General features: G+C 39.2%; 1 protein-coding gene across 1 annotated transcript in view; it reads left to right on the plus strand.

The window, feature by feature from the left end:
• LOC137296597 (uncharacterized) overlaps positions 1-7,068 on the plus strand; it is a 43,442-nt gene extending 36,374 nt beyond the window's left edge. The window contains exon 20 of the mRNA XM_067828410.1: positions 1,939-7,068. Coding sequence (XP_067684511.1) covers positions 1,939-7,053 — 5,115 coding nt within the window. The 3' untranslated portion in view covers positions 7,054-7,068. The remainder of the gene's footprint in view (positions 1-1,938) is intronic.
• The last annotated feature ends 9,984 nt before the right edge of the window (positions 7,069-17,052 follow it).

Genomic DNA, 17,052 nt, shown 5'->3' on the forward strand with positions numbered 1-17,052 from the left:
GATCTTGTGGGTTTGAGCTGGTCATGATCTGAATCCAACATCGGCATCAGATCGGTCTTCTTAAAAGCATGATTGGAACACTTCAACACATCAAATGGATTAACTAAAGAAATTGAATGTGCTTTTCAAGATGAAACCTACTGGAAGAACAACAGATTCCAATGTCATGCTTATGTAAAAAAAATTGAAATCCTGAATAATTGGGGAGATATGTTTTGATAGTGAAGACTTACCACAAAAATTCAGAAATAACTCCCAAGCTGTTTCTGATCCAATGTTTTCAATCAGCATACATCCTCATGATCAGGACGTAGCACGGCACAGGCTGTCATAGGGAGAATATGGCAAGACATTCCAAGATGTTTGTCGACTGGTTGCCCCCTGTGTGTGGACTAAAACAGCATGTGAGTGTATTTTACCAGCATGAGCATTTTACTATACTGAAGTCACAATTGGTAACCCTTTAATTGTTATTTATCTTCTCCCCAAAACAGGCAATGTGAGTTCGTTATACTTACAGAAGCTTACAGAGCACAATTTTTGTTTTAACCTGATATTGTTATTCATGTTCACCACACAGTAGGTAATGTCAGTTCATTATCTTTAAGGAAGCTTAAAGTGCACAATATATTTTTGTTTTCACATGATATTGCTATCCATCTTCACCCTACAGTAGGTAGTGTTAGTTCACTGTCCTTAAAGAAGCTTAAAGCTCACAATATTTCTTACATATTTTTTGTAATGATTGATACCTGAAATTAATCAGTAGATTGGCGTTTAGGAATCTTGAATTTGATCCAAAATGACAGCTATTTGGATGAGTGATTAGTTTGTGTGGCATTCTAGAAGTTGGTGGTGTAGAGATGACATAACTTTATGCATGATCAGCTTCTTCATTTTCACGAAAGCAACATTTCAGTATAGGTTCTTGTACCATATGCTTGAAAATGGCAGAAGTTATCCCGAAATGTTAATAATGTGTAAATGAAGAAGTTGATCATTCATAAGGTTTTGTCATCTCTTCTTGGATGGGGCATGTTAAGGATCCATTGTAATGTTCAGAATCTCCATAATTCATTACAAACCCTTATTGTTAAGATGGATAGAATTATCATTAAAATCCCCTCATGTTGTTATAAATTAGTGGGACATTGTAACTCGATAAGGTTAAGCATTATTATCTTACCTGTTGTTAGGTGATGTCATAAGGAGATGAGCTCTTGATTTTCATAATCAAGACTTCAGTTCAACATATGTACCTGTGCCATTATGTACATTCTTACTTGTGCCAATCTGTTCAATTGTACCATAAATTACAACATGCATTGCACTAACAAAAACATCAACTGGAACTCTAATGTTGTGGAGTAATGAAAAATATGGCGGATGGTAGTATGGGCAAAGGTCAAGGTCGAATGTGACGCTCAGTAGTGACTTCATCTGTTTTGTTCTAAGACGTTTCCATATTTGTAAAAAGTGGGCCAGTGATCTCCGTCATTTGTGGTTAGCAGTAAATGCTTCAAACCTCATTGGTTTTTTTTAAGTAAAAAGTCTATCCATTTGAGCTGGTAATGGTAACATTATGGGGGGGGGGGGGGGCGGGCATTATCATTTGCAGAAGCTCTAGGTCTTTTCCACCTTTTCAAGGTTAATGAAAGATCTCGGGATTCAGTAAATGATTTTATTCTAAAAAAAAAGTATTACCCTTAATGACACAACAGAATTAAATCAAATGTGCAAAATCAACACTTGCATGTTTTTGAGTTGTAACTTCTGTGAACATGCAGGTGATAATGAAATGAGTTGAAACTGATTCAAGAGGTTCCCAATGAACATTTTTCTAATGTCTTAACAAGAGCAAGTTACAACCTTATTGTTGAATAATGTCTTTCTGATGCAAGTCTTTTGATTATATCCCTATCTAATATTTGTTTTCAGGAAACATGCACCTTCTGCAGCAGAAAGCTGATGTTCCTCTTCAAGAAGGAAGATGCCATGAAGGACTCTGATGGTGATGGCATCCCTGATCACCTTGACAAGGATGATGATAATGACGGCATCCCTGATCACCTTGATGGAGATGATGATGGAAATGGTATCCCTGATGACAAGCAGGTTGATTCAGATGGTGATGGTGTCCCTGACTACCTTGATGAGGATGATGACAATGACGGCATCCCTGATCACCTTGATGACCAGAAAAATGTAGACACTGATGGTGACGGTATCCCTGACTATCTTGATGATGATGATGATAATGATGGAATTCCTGACCATCTTGACAATGATGATAATGGTGATGGTATACCTGATGACAAGGAGAAGGATAGCGATGGAGATGGCGTCCCAGATTATCTCGATGATGATGATGACAATGATGGCATCCCTGACCATCTTGATAATGATGATGATGGTGATGGAATTCCTGATGACCAAGAAATTGACACTGACGGTGATGGCATCCCAGATTATTTGGATGATGATGATGATAATGATGGAATTCCTGACCACCTAGATGATGACGATGATGGTGATGGTATCCCTGACAACCAGGAGAAGGATAGTGATGGAGATGGCATCCCAGATTATCTAGATGATGACGATGACAATGATGGCATCCCTGATCATCTTGATAATGATGATGATGGTGATGGTATCCCTGATGAGGAGGAAATTGATACTGATGGTGACGGCATTCCAGATCATTTGGATGATGATGATGATGGTGACGGGATTCCAGATCACTTAGACAATGATGATGATGGTGATGGTATCCCAGATCACAAAGAGTTAGACACAGATGGTGATGGCATCCCAGATTATCTTGATGACGATGATGACAATGACGGAATCCCAGATCATTTAGATGATGACGATGATGGTGATGGCATCCCAGACAGCCAGGAGGTTGACACAGATGGTGATGGAATTCCTGACTACCTTGATGACGATGATGACAATGATGGAATTCCCGATTATTTGGATGATGACGATGATGGTGATGGTATTCCTGATTCTCAAGAACTTGACACAGATGGTGATGGTATTCCAGACTATCTTGATGATGATGACGACAATGATGGCATCCCTGATTACCTTGATGATGACGATGATGGTGATGGTATCCCAGACAGCCAGGAAGTGGACACTGATGGTGATGGAATTCCTGATTACCTTGATGACGATGATGACAATGATGGAATTCCGGATCATCTTGATGATGATGATGATGGAGATGGGATTCCTGATAGTCAAGAGCTTGACACAGATGGGGATGGAATTCCTGACTATCTTGATGATGACGACGACAATGATGGTATCCCAGATCATTTGGATGATGACGATGATGGTGATGGCATTCCTGATAGTCTCGAGAGGGATACGGATGGTGACGGCATTCCAGATTATCTTGATGATGATGATGATAATGATGGCATCCCTGATTACCTTGATGATGATGATGATGGCGATGGAATTCCTGACAGCGAAGAATTAGATACTGATGGAGATGGCATCCCAGATGACATTGATGATGATGATGACAATGATGGTATCCCAGATTATTTGGATGATGATGATGATGGTGATGGAATACCTGATTCTCAGGAACTTGACACAGATGGAGATGGCATCCCAGATTATCTTGATGATGATGATGACAATGATGGCATCCCTGACCATCTTGATAATGATGATGACGGTGATGGTATCCCTGATGACCAAGAAACTGACACGGATGGTGATGGCATTCCTGATCACTTGGATCTGGATGATGATGGAGATGGGATTCCAGACCATTTGGATAAAGATGATGATGGTGATGGCATACCTGATGACAAGGATCAGGACACTGATGGTGATGGCATCCCAGACTACTTGGATGATGATGATGACAATGATGGCATCCCTGATCATTTGGACAATGATGATGATGGTGATGGCATCCCAGACAACCAGGAACTTGATTCAGATGGTGATGGAATCCCAGATCATTTGGATGATGATGATGACAATGACGGTATACCTGATGAGCTTGATGATGATGATGATGGTGATGGAATTCCCGACTGGCAAGAAGTTGATACTGATGGTGATGGCGTTCCAGACTACCTAGATGATGATGACGATGGTGATGGCATTCCAGATAGTGAGGATGATGATGACGATGGTGATGGCATCCCTGATGACCAAGAAGGTGATTCAGATGGAGATGGTATTCCAGACTATTTGGATGATGATGATGACAATGATGGCATCCCAGACAGTGAGGAGGGTGACACAGATGGTGATGGAATTCCAGACTATCTTGATGATGACGATGACGGTGATGGAATCCCTGACTGGCAGGAAAAAGACACAGATGGTGATGGTATCCCAGATTATCTTGATGATGATGATGATGGAAATGGTATACCAGACTATCAGGAAGTAGACTCAGACAATGATGGAATTCCAGACTATTTGGATGATGACGATGACAATGATGGAATTCCTGATCATTTGGATGAAGATGATGATGGGGATGGTATTCCAGACTATCAAGAGGTCGACACAGATGGTGATGGTATTCCAGATTATCTTGATGATGATGATGACAATGATGGCATTCCAGATGATGAAGATGATGATGATGACGGTGATGGAATTCCTGATCATTTAGCTGTTGACACTGATGGAGATGGCATTCCTGATCATCTGGATGATGATGATGACAATGATGGCATCCCAGACCACCTAGACAATGATGACAATGGCAATGGAATTCCTGATGACCAAGAGTTAGACACAGATGGTGATGGTATCCCCGACTATCTGGATGATGACGATGACAATGATGGTATTCCTGATCATCTTGATGATGATGATGATGGTGATGGCATCCCTGATTCTCAAGAACTTGATACAGATGGTGACGGTATCCCCGACTATCTTGATGATGATGATGACAATGATGGCATCCCTGATGCTCTTGATGAAGATTCAGATGGTGATGGAATTCCTGACTACCAAGAAATTGATACTGATGGTGATGGTATCCCAGACTATCTAGATGATGACGATGATAATGATGGTATCCCAGATCATCTTGACGACGATGATGATGGTGATGGTATCAAAGATGAAGATCAAATTGATACAGATGGAGATGGAATACCAGATCATCTGGATGATGATGATGATGGTGATGGAATCCCAGACCATTTGGACAAGGATGATGATGGCGATGGAATCCCTGATGACCAGGAGAGGGACACAGATGGTGATGGTATACCAGACTACCTAGACGATGACGATGATAATGATGGAATTCCTGATGATGAAGATGAGGATCAAGATGGGGATGGAATTCCTGATGAGCTTGAGCAAGACACAGATGGAGATGGAATTGTAGATTTTTTCGATGATGATGATGACAATGATGGAATTCCAGATGTTAGTGATACGGATGCCAATGGCAATGGAATTCCTGACTTTATGGAGAAAGACAGTGATGGAGATGGTATACCAGATTATATTGACGATGATGATGACAATGATGGCATCCCAGATGTTTTGGATAATGATGATGATGGTGATGGCATACCTGATGACAAAGAAGATTTTGATGGGGATGGGATACCTGATTACATGGATCTTGATGCTGATGGTGATGGCATCCCTGACAAACTCCCGGATCAGGATGGTGATGGCATTCCAGACCATCTTGATGATGATGATGACAATGATGGCATTCCAGATGACAAAGAAGATGCTGATGGTGATGGGATTCCTGACTACTTGGATGAGGATGCTGATGGTGATGGCATACCAGACAGAGAGGTTGACACTGATGGAGATGGTATTCCTGACTACTTGGATGATGATGATGACAATGATGGAATTCCTGATAGACTTGATGATGATGATGATGGTGATGGCATCCCTGACAGTGAAGAGAAGGGACAATGTGAGAAGGACGGATGTAAACTTGACCCAAAGAAAAGGTTGAAGAGGAAGAAGAAAGGAGGAAGTCATTCTGAGAGCAGCCTCTTCTCCCAGATGGCAAGTTCCTTGATGGGCATGTTTGAAGTAGAGGATGACAAGGATGGTGCTAAAGAGGAACCTGCTATGAAATATGCTCCAATCAAGCAGAAGGCCCATGAAGAGAAGTATGACATTGTTGAACTACTGTCTGAAAGATTCTTTGGAGTAGAATCAAAAGTTAATGATGATGATAGCAATAATGACAAAGATAAGAAACCTGGAAAGGATGTTGAGGTAGATGAAGATGTTAAAGAAAAACTGGCAAAAAAGAAGGCCCAAATGCAACTGCTTCAGAATGCCAGAATGAAGCAACTGGCTGCAGAAAAGAAGCTTCCTCAGGTTGTCCGAGCTAAGCAGCAAGCTCAGCAAGTGGAGAGACTCAAGCAACAAGCAGTGAGAGAAGCATCAATTAGGAAAATGAAAGCTGCCAAGGCTCAAGAGCAAGGCAAGGGGAAACAGCAAGTTCAAGGTAAAGGCAAGAAGGCGGGTGTTGGAACTCCAGAAATTAAACCTGAAATAAAGAAGCAGTCACAAGCACCAGTCAAACCAGTTCAAGGTCAACCAGGGCAAAAGAAACCAGATGTTAAAATTCAGGACAAACAAGCTAAACAACAGCCAAAGCAAACACAAAAACAACAGCCAGCACAACCACCTAAACAACAGGCAAAAGAACCCCCCAAACAACAACCAAAGCAACAACCAAAACAACAGCCAGCACAACCACCAAAACAACAGCCAAAGCAACAGCCAAAACAACAACCTACCCAACCACCAAAACAACAGCCTAAACAAGCAGTCCCACAGGGAAAACCAGCTAAAGGACAAGCAAAATCTCAAGATCAGATCAAGCCTCAAGGTCAGGCTAAACCCCAAGTTCAAGCCAAACCTCAGACCCAAGCCAAACCCCAAAGTCAAGCCAAGCCTCAGGGTCAAGCCAAGCCTCAGGGTCAAGCCAAGCCTCAAGGTCAAGCCAAGCATCAGCCTCAGCCGCAACAAGCTGCCACAAAAGCAAAGCGTCCACATGCATAATTTGGATGGAACAGTGTACAGCTATGAATGTGCTGAGAGTCTGGAGTTGTTCTACAAACACATTCCCTCCTTCCAGTTAAACTCCCTTGCTACATTCTTGTCCAAGATAAGAACAGCTAGTGATCATAGGTCCTTTCATTGATCTCAGTTGATCCCATGAATGGTGATCTTGTGATGCCTCCTCTAAGTAGCACTGATGGGCTGAAAGAATTTCAGATTGATCTGAGTCCATATATGAGTATATGCTCTCTGGAGAAACAAAGAAGGTGCAGACTTTTCATCTGAAGAAACTTGTAGTGGAAGAATTGCAGTCTTCCAAAATTTCACTCAGTCCCTAGAGGCTCAGGGGTGACAATCTTACATGGCTCATCAGAGATGAGAAAATTGAAATCCAGAGTCATGAGAAGATATTTTCGTGTTAAGATCCACCTTGGTTCTAACGTTTAAGCTGTTATGCTGAAAGAGTGTTCAGTAGTTGTCATCCCTGAACATATATGTGCTCCATCCATGTACCATTCATATGGCTTTATCGTATATTGAAGTATATTAATATTAGCAATAGTTGCATACAAGACTAAGCCAACAAGTAATGGAAGGATCGAGATTTACATCACCTTAAACCTTGCCATAATCCTTGCTAGGAACCCTAATGACACAACATTAATCCTTTAAGGATGTCAGCTGGTAAGATTTTTATGATTACTGTGCTCACTGTCATGAGTGCACTACTCATTACCCTAACTCAATCAATCACCAATATGACTGATATCATTAATAGATTGTTGCAAATATGTCAATAAGCAACTTTTTATCAATTTACAAGTAATGGTAAACGTAACATGAAAATTGTTATTTTTTTATTTCTGGTCATATCCATATTTGGTTAAATTGTTTGAAAAAGTTCTGTTTAAATTTCATGTTTTTCTATTGTGGGAAACTGGCGTCACAGTGATTTCCCCATCAACGTTTATAAAGAAGTGTGAACTTGGCACAGATGTCAGCTGGTACATCCAACACAGTAAGAAGCAGATTATAGCCCTGTGTCATTTTCCTTTGTACTGACTGTATTTTATGAAAATGAAACATATATCGTGAAACCTGTCTTAGAGCAAGTTAAATAATCTTGAAACAGATCAGCGGACATCCTTAAAAGAAATCATTTTTTTTGACCGGTTTATTCTGCAACCAATATATATCATATATCCTGGCTGAAATATGTAATATATATCCTTGCCAGTTAATGTGGTATATCCTGGCATATATCTGTGATATTGCTAAAAAACATCTCAAGGCTTAATTACTTTGTATTTCAATGTATAATGTCCATTGGATATTCATATATTTTGTATACACTATATCTGTAGTGCCTTTGGAAATAGCATTTCTGGAATATTTGCAATGGTGCTGTATACAGCTAACATATACATGATATCTATTTAACATCTGTGATATATCTATGCAACATGTCTCAAGAGCAATGTTAAACTTGTGTTATTATGCAATTGTACAGTAATAACTCATGGAAAATAACGAAAAACTGTAAAGCGTTATTAAAAAGCTGCCAACCCTTTTTGGCATACTAGACTTGAGTGTCTATCATGGACTCAGCAATGCAATACTATTATTTTTGGCATGCAATTTCAACATTTTGAAAAAAATGGTATAAATAAGAAATATGCATAAGACCAGAACAATTTTATTTCCTGATCTATGGAAAACTAAAGGCTGGAGAGAAAAAAAATCAATAATCAAATAAAAAATTAACTTGAATTTTTTCAAAACCATTTTTCTTCAATTTCACTGCAGTGCTCGAAGCATTGATTTGTCACACACATATTGTTAGATAATTCAGTTTAAAGTCTTTGGAAACACATACCTGTGTTTTAGTGTCCAACAAACTGTCTTGTGTAGTTGAAGTCTCACTCTTGGCAATAAGATTTTATTTTTCAAGTGGGGAAAATTAATTTCTATTTGTTTTGTCATTCATGAAAAAATATGACTGGCAGATCCATAAAACAAGAAATATAATTTGTCTGGCCTAATAAGTATATTTCTGAATATGTTTTCAGTAAAATGATTGTCTGTTTGTACATACTTTTTATACATATTTATTTATAGTGTCATAGTTTACATAGAGATTTATGTTACTAAATATTCTGTGTTTTAGGAGAGAGCAATGATATTCAGTTTAAAACATTATATGGTTTTCAGGATTCAGAGGATGGGCTTGGCATCCCCTATCATTAATGGTGGTCTCCACATGCACTTCACCTGCTAACGTTAGCTCTGACTAGCTCCATGAGAACTACAGGAAAGGGAATTTCCTCCATAAAATATGATTATTTTGAATGAAACCAGAAAAATACTGTTTCACAGACACATTCACAAAATTTTAAATGTTTCTGGAGTAGAATATGAAATAGCAATATTTCGTCATCCATCAAACTTTGTGTGCTGGATAATTGTTTAACATTGAAATCAAAATAATTGGGCATTAAACAGAGCTTACGACAATGAAAAATTTCTTTCAAATCTATTGATGATTCAGTCTCTTCAGCTTAAACATTTAAAGATGACATGCCCTTTGTGCAATTAAACAGAGACACAGCATTGACAGCCGAGTTTAGATCTGACTGTTTAGATTTTATCCACGATAAACCTACAGGTATAATACTGACTAATTTTCATGTTTTGCTGCCATGAGCCATGGGATGAGACAGGCAGTAACAGAAAATTTTGACTGAAGACATGTCAAACTATATTTGTTTGATGTTTCAAACAAATATAGTTTGACATTTGATAATGTTTGATCTGATTACACAGAAACCTTGTCTTTGTCTCATTCATGATCCTCATCACACCTTGACCAGGAAATCCATGTAGTATTACCTCCCTTTAAATACTACTTGCTACACAACAATTGTTCTAGTCATCATTATTCTAATTCTCCTTTTAAATACTACCTGCTTTGCAACACATTATAATCGTTGTTATTCTTATTATCTCTTTTGATACTATTTGCTTTGCAACATGTTATAATCATAACTTTTCTAATTCTCCCTTTAAATACTACAAACTTTGCAGCTCATTATAATCATCATCATTCTAATTATCCCCTTAGATACTTGCTATGCAACACAGAATTGTCATTATTCTAATTCTCACTTTTAATACTTCTGTGCAACACATAATAATTGTCTTCCTTATAAGTCTGTTTAAAAACTGCTTCTTGTTCAACTCATTATAATCATCATTATTCCAAGTCTTCCTTTTAAATACGGCATGCTTTGCAACACATTATAATCATCATTGTTCTAGGTCATGGAAATTTAACGCACAATAAGTTGTAATGTTTCCATCGTAAGCTAATATAAACAGAAAGGTTGATGGTTTAAGTCTAACATTTTGATTTGAGCAGTTCATTTCACCTGGTCTCATCCTTCATCAACATTTTATTTTGTGTTTTCTGTGTAGACGATTATCCTTGCAGCAGTCTTATAGTATCTGTAGCTTGGAATATTCACACATCTGTTTGACTATATAATTATGATAAAAATGGCATGCATGTGTTATAAATGGTTTACATTTTGCTTGCAAAATGATTTATGAAAGTGGAAAATACGAAGTGTGTGTATAGTATTGTTTTCAGATTTTTTGTTGTTAACAACTTTTGATCATATCATTGAAGTGACAATATATTTATTTCATCTACATACAAATAACTGGAAAGATTTAGCAGGTTTGAGCTGGGACATTTCCAAAGCTACCATCTCTAAGACATATTATTATCTGTATTTCATAATTAGGGCTTCAGATGAACAATTAGGGAATCAAACCCAGATATTTAGCATAGCAATCAAACACCGCAGCCACAAGGCTACCCTCTTGTCCCATTACAACAAATGAAATGTAATATATTGTCACTTAATCGCTATGACAGAACAAAAGTAAATGAGTATTACACCACCGACTCATTATTGAGCCAGATTAATCCAGGACAGCCAAACATTCCTGAGGGCCTGGGAGACGATCTCAGGTTATTTACTGATTTAGAGTAACATCGGCATCCGATCTTGACTTAAGTCTGCCTTAGATTGTTGTATAAGTTCATGTCTTCCCTTGTGCAGTAATTACCTGTTATTTAGTTCATACACGTCCAGTTAATGTTTTAATGCTCGTTGAGCAAATGTGGCTATATTTCTGAAGTTCAAGGCAGAAGCAGATGGTTTATGGTTGAATATTCTATTTTGGTAAAATGTCATCTGCACATTTCCTATGGAAAATAAAATTTCAAATCTGAAAAGTTTCTAATTTGGAATTTATGCCATGAAATCAATGCTGAAAACACAATTGGGAATATCAACAGTGCTGGTATTAAGATATTTTCATATGTTGTTATTGTCTTACCGTTTCCATGGAATAAAGAAACAAGTAAACAAAAAAAGTAAAAGTGAGAGAAAACATTGTGTAATAAAATCTATGAGAGATATTTGCTGTTTAGAGGTGAAAGGAGGTTCACTGGACCTTGTGCTTCCAGAAATAGCAGACATATTTTGACCAATCAGCATAGAGGAGATTGTGTTTTAGCCAATGGAAATGCTGTATATATATATGCTAGCAGTTAAGTTATATGTTCAGAGCTAGAGTTATGGAGTGGGTTCAGTTTGCACCTTGTTGTATAGGTGGTTTCTACAGGCTAGAGATGATGGTTCATTAGCGTTTCTGTGATTTGTTTTCTGGGAAATTGTATCAACCCTTTCCATTCTGTGAAACAAGTATTCTTCATGCAGTGTGATGAAACAGTAAGAGCCTGTCTGTAGTTTTTCACTACAGTAAACATATTTCAAAACATGTTTTCTATAATGCATTGAATGGCTGTTTGGCAGCTGTGTAAAAAATATATAACTAATTACATGCGCATGTAAATAATTTCATAATAAGAAGTCTTCCAAAACAAATAACTGCATAAAAGAATGTTATTGTTTGGTTCAATATGCAAAACTACAAAGTATTATTTCAATATTGTTTAGTCTTGAAATGAATTATATTTTAAAATATTTCATAAAAACTAGTGCTTGAGTTACATCAAACTTTGGTCTCTCAGTCCCAGTAATGGTAACGGATATGTATACTTCTGTTAAAGAAATTATGTTTATGTAAAAAAAATGTATATTTTTAAGAATAAATTCATATTAACCATGAACTGTTAATGATGAGGTTTCATATTTGGTATCCATTGAAGATACATGATTACTTAATTCACAAAAATTAATTTCGGATATTCAGATTGTCACAGATTGTCATTCTTAGTGTTATACTTCCTCCTCTTGAAACTCTCCCAGCACCACTGTTTTCTGTATATATGTCTTTGTGATGGACTGCTGAACGCTGGAACTAGTTGTGTGGTAGCAGTAGTATTTCCCAGTAGGCTTCAGGGTAAGTTGGCTTCCGGCTATGCTTCACTGTACATTCTGTAAATATCCTTGTCAATAAAATGTACATAAACTGTTTCTCTTGTATGTTATTGTGTTTATTACCCTGTGGGAGAAGATATACATCATTTTGTTGTTTAACACCGCACTCAGCAATATTCTAACGGTGGCGGTGGTCTGCAAATAATCAAGTCTGGACCAGACAGTCCAGGGATCAACAGCATGAGCTCTATTCTGAGCAACAGGGTTATGATGACATTTCAACCAAGTCAGCGAACCATACCATGCAATCACAATAGTCACCTCTTAAGAACACTTGAGTTTTTAATGTGAATATGGTTAGAGGGAAACAACATTGATTTGAAATATTGAAACACTGATTTGCTATTTATTTGCAGAAACATTTCCTTATTGTGGACAATAATTTCAACTGTGTTTGGAGCAATTTCCACTGCATTGTGTTAGTGAGACCTGCTGTAAGGTTGAAAAACTAGGTGAATATATATCAAAAGCTATATGGTAAAGGCTACAGAAATGCAATACACAATATCCTTCCAGATTGCAATCTTAGTCAATAAAAGAGTTCTCACTAGACATGATTATATACTACTGAAATTATTTTTTGTTCTGCTTGGCATTGTAATATACACAGATGTAACAGTTGGTCTATTAAAACAGGGGTTCACTTCAAATACTTTGAAAAGCCAATAGGGCAAATGACTTCAAGAAAGTAACTTGACCTGACTAATTTTCCACTTGCCCTGATTTTTATGACACAATGATGTTAACATTTACTGGACTTTTTATCGAAAAGTGGTAATTTTGCTCTCTACCATCTCTACTTTATTATTACTGCGAACTTTAACAGTTCATTATGAGCAGATATGAAATGACATCCTAGATTATTTGCAGTCTGAAACCATAAGTGGAAATTGTCTAGTAGTACATGGACAAGTAAGACATCATTATTTCATTGCCCAAAATGAAAACTGACATGTCCCAGGCGTCGGGTCATGGGGTTTTTTAACCTCTGTTAAATACTTAATGTCTCATAATCCAAGGTGAACAGATTTCATAAGCATCATCTTGTGATTATACATGATAAATTAAAATGGCCATGCAACATTGAACGTTTTTCCTAGTAAGCTGTCTTGATTGAGTTAGTCAGTCTGTTCTAGCAGTATCACGCTGGGGACATCAGAAATGGGCTTCAACAAATGAGAAGAACGTGCAGAACTGAACCCTGGCCTTTGGTGATATGAGCAAATACTTTAACCAAAGGGCTATATCATGCTGCACTCAGACTTATTCCAGCTGTTGCCTGCATTCTGGGTCTGGATCAGATAATCCAGTCATGAACAGCATGAGCATTGATCTATGCAACTGGGATATGATAACGTGTCAACAAAGTCAGCGAGTCTGACCATTCATCGCCTCACATGACAAGTATGTGTAACAGGTGTTAAGTGTTATGTTCAGTTACACAATATGGTTACAAATCTTGCATTGAAGCCAGACTTCATGAGAACAAATTCCTGCAATATTTTATATGAAGAAACCACCACAATATATTCATATTATTCAACGTTTTTATTCAACAAAAGTAACAAATTTTGACACCTGTCATTTAAGGTATAAATAAATACCACATAATCTCATATGTGACATACAAAGCTTAAATAAAATGCACGTATACAAAGACATGATTCAGCACACACACACGACTGATAACATCTGGACAAAGCAACCTGTTACCCAGTTTATACTGGCTACTATATGCTATCAACCATCAGGACCATGGACCTCCATCCAGTACGACATCTCATCATCAGGACTGTGGATATCCATCCAGGAGGACATCTCACCATCAGTGCCATGGATCTTAATCTAGTAGGATATCTAACCATCAGGACCATGGACCTCCATCCAGGAACACATCTCACCATCAGGACAATGGATCTCCATCCAGTAGGATATCTCACCATCAGTGCCATGGACCTTCATCCAGGAACACATCCCACCATCAGGACCATGGATTTCCATGAAAAGAACATCTCACCATCAGGACCATGGATTTCCATCCTGGAGGACATCTAACCATCAGTACCATGGATCTCCATCCAGTAGGACATCTCACCATTAGTGCCATGGACCGCCATCCAGTAGGACATCTCACCATCAGTGCCATGGATCTCCATCCAGGAACACATCCCACTATCAGGGGGGTGGATTTCCATCCAGTAGGACATCTCACCATCAGTGCCATGGATCTCCATCTAGTAGGACATCTCACCATCAGTGCCATGGACCTCCAGCCAGTAGGACATCTCACCATCAGTGCCATGGATCTCCATCTAGTAGGACATCTCACCATCAGTGCCATGGACCGCCATCCAGTAGGACATCTCACCATCAGTACCATGGATCTCCATCTAGTAGGACATCTCACCATCAGTGCCATGGATCTCCATCTAGTAGGACATCTCACCATCAGTGCCATGGACCGCCATCCAGTAGGACATCTCACCATCAGTGCCATGGACCTCCATCCAGTAGGACATCTCACCATCAGTGCCATGGATCTCCATCCAGTAGGACATCTCACCATCAGTGCCATGGACCTCCATCTAGTAGGACATCTAACCATCAGTGCCATGGATCTCCATCTAGTAGGACATCTCACCATCAGTGCCATGGATCTCCATCCAGTAGGACATCTCACCATCAGTGCCATGGACCTCCAGCCAGTAGGACATCTCACCATCAGTGCCATGGATCTCCATCTAGTAGGACATCTCACCATCAGTGCCATGGACCGCCATCCAGTAGGACATCTCACCATCAGTACCATGGATCTCCATCTAGTAGGACATCTCACCATCAGTGCCATGGATCTCCATCTAGTAGGACATCTCACCATCAGTGCCATGGACCGCCATCCAGTAGGACATCTCACCATCAGTGCCATGGACCTCCATCCAGTAGGACATCTCACCATCAGTGCCATGGATCTCCATCCAGTAGGACATCTCACCATCAGTGCCATGGACCTCCATCTAGTAGGACATCTAACCATCAGTGCCATGGATCTCCATCTAGTAGGACATCTCACCATCAGTGCCATGGATCTCCATCCAGTAGGACATCTCACCATCAGTGCCATGGACCTCCAGCCAGTAGGACATCTCACCATCAGTGCCATGGATCTCCATCTAGTAGGACATCTCACCATCAGTGCCATGGACCGCCATCCAGTAGGACATCTCACCATCAGTACCATGGATCTCCATCTAGTAGGACATCTCACCATCAGTACCATGGATCTCCATCTAGTAGGACATCTCACCATCAGTGCCATGGATCTCCATCTAGTAGGACATCTCACCATCAGTGCCATGGACCGCCATCCAGTAGGACATCTCACCATCAGTACCTTGGATCTCCATCCAGTAGGACATCTCACTATCAGTGCTATGAATCTCCATCTAGTAGGACATCTCACCATCAGTGCCATGTATCTCCATCCAGTAGGACATCTCACCATCAGTGCCATGGATCTCCATCCAGTAGGACATCTCACCATCAGTGCCATTGACCTCCATCTAGTAGGACATCTCACCATCAGTGCCATGGACCTCCATCCAGTAGGACATCTCACCATCAGTGCCATGGACCTCCATCTAGTAGGACATCTCACCATCAGTGCCATGGATCTCCATCCAGTAGGACATCTAACCATCAGTGCCATGGACCGCCATCCAGTAGGACATCTCACCATCAGTGCCATGGATCTCCATCTAGTAGGACATCTAACCATCAGTGCCATGGATCTCCAACCAGGAACACATCTCACCATCAGGGGCATGGATTTCCATTTAGTTGGACATCTCACCATAAGGGCCATGTATTTCCATCCAGTTTGAAATCAGCGAAACCAATATGTCCATTGACCTTCATCCATTTGCAAATCAGTGAGAACAGTTTCAACCAGATATCAACGAGCACCCCAAGGAATTAATGACTAGTTTCACACAAGACTATCAGTCAACAAATCTGGTATCAGTTGTGAACCAAATCTGAATCCCCACTGTGTTCCTGTATACTGCTGTCAAAGTGAATCCTTTTTCAGCATAAACCATGCACACCATAAAAAAGGCTTAATTTTCTTCAACTATGTTAAAAATAAACAAATATCAGTTGACAAATCATTAAGAAACAAGTATGAATTATACAGAACTTATAATGGTGAGCAGAAAAGTAGAGATACCTGACAAAATACAGAACTAAGTCCTGATAACTCTATCTTTGTTCTGTGGTTGCCTCTATTGCCATTCGCATACATTGTATAAGCATAACTGATTTAATACATTGTATCTGCCACATGAAGTGCCCTGTTGAAACAACACCTTCACACAACTCAAAGGACTAACCTGTTGGTTATGTTTAAAAGTGCCCCTGCAAAGACTAATTTCCCAAGACAGTCGGAATATTTTAGTGCCATCTCACCATTAGTGCTTTAGTGCTTCTTACAGGCATTTTGAACAGAAAACAACACAGGAGGAGCATA

This window comes from Haliotis asinina, chromosome 9 (assembly GCF_037392515.1).
Source record: "Haliotis asinina isolate JCU_RB_2024 chromosome 9, JCU_Hal_asi_v2, whole genome shotgun sequence".
Taxonomy (NCBI): domain Eukaryota; kingdom Metazoa; phylum Mollusca; class Gastropoda; order Lepetellida; family Haliotidae; genus Haliotis; species Haliotis asinina.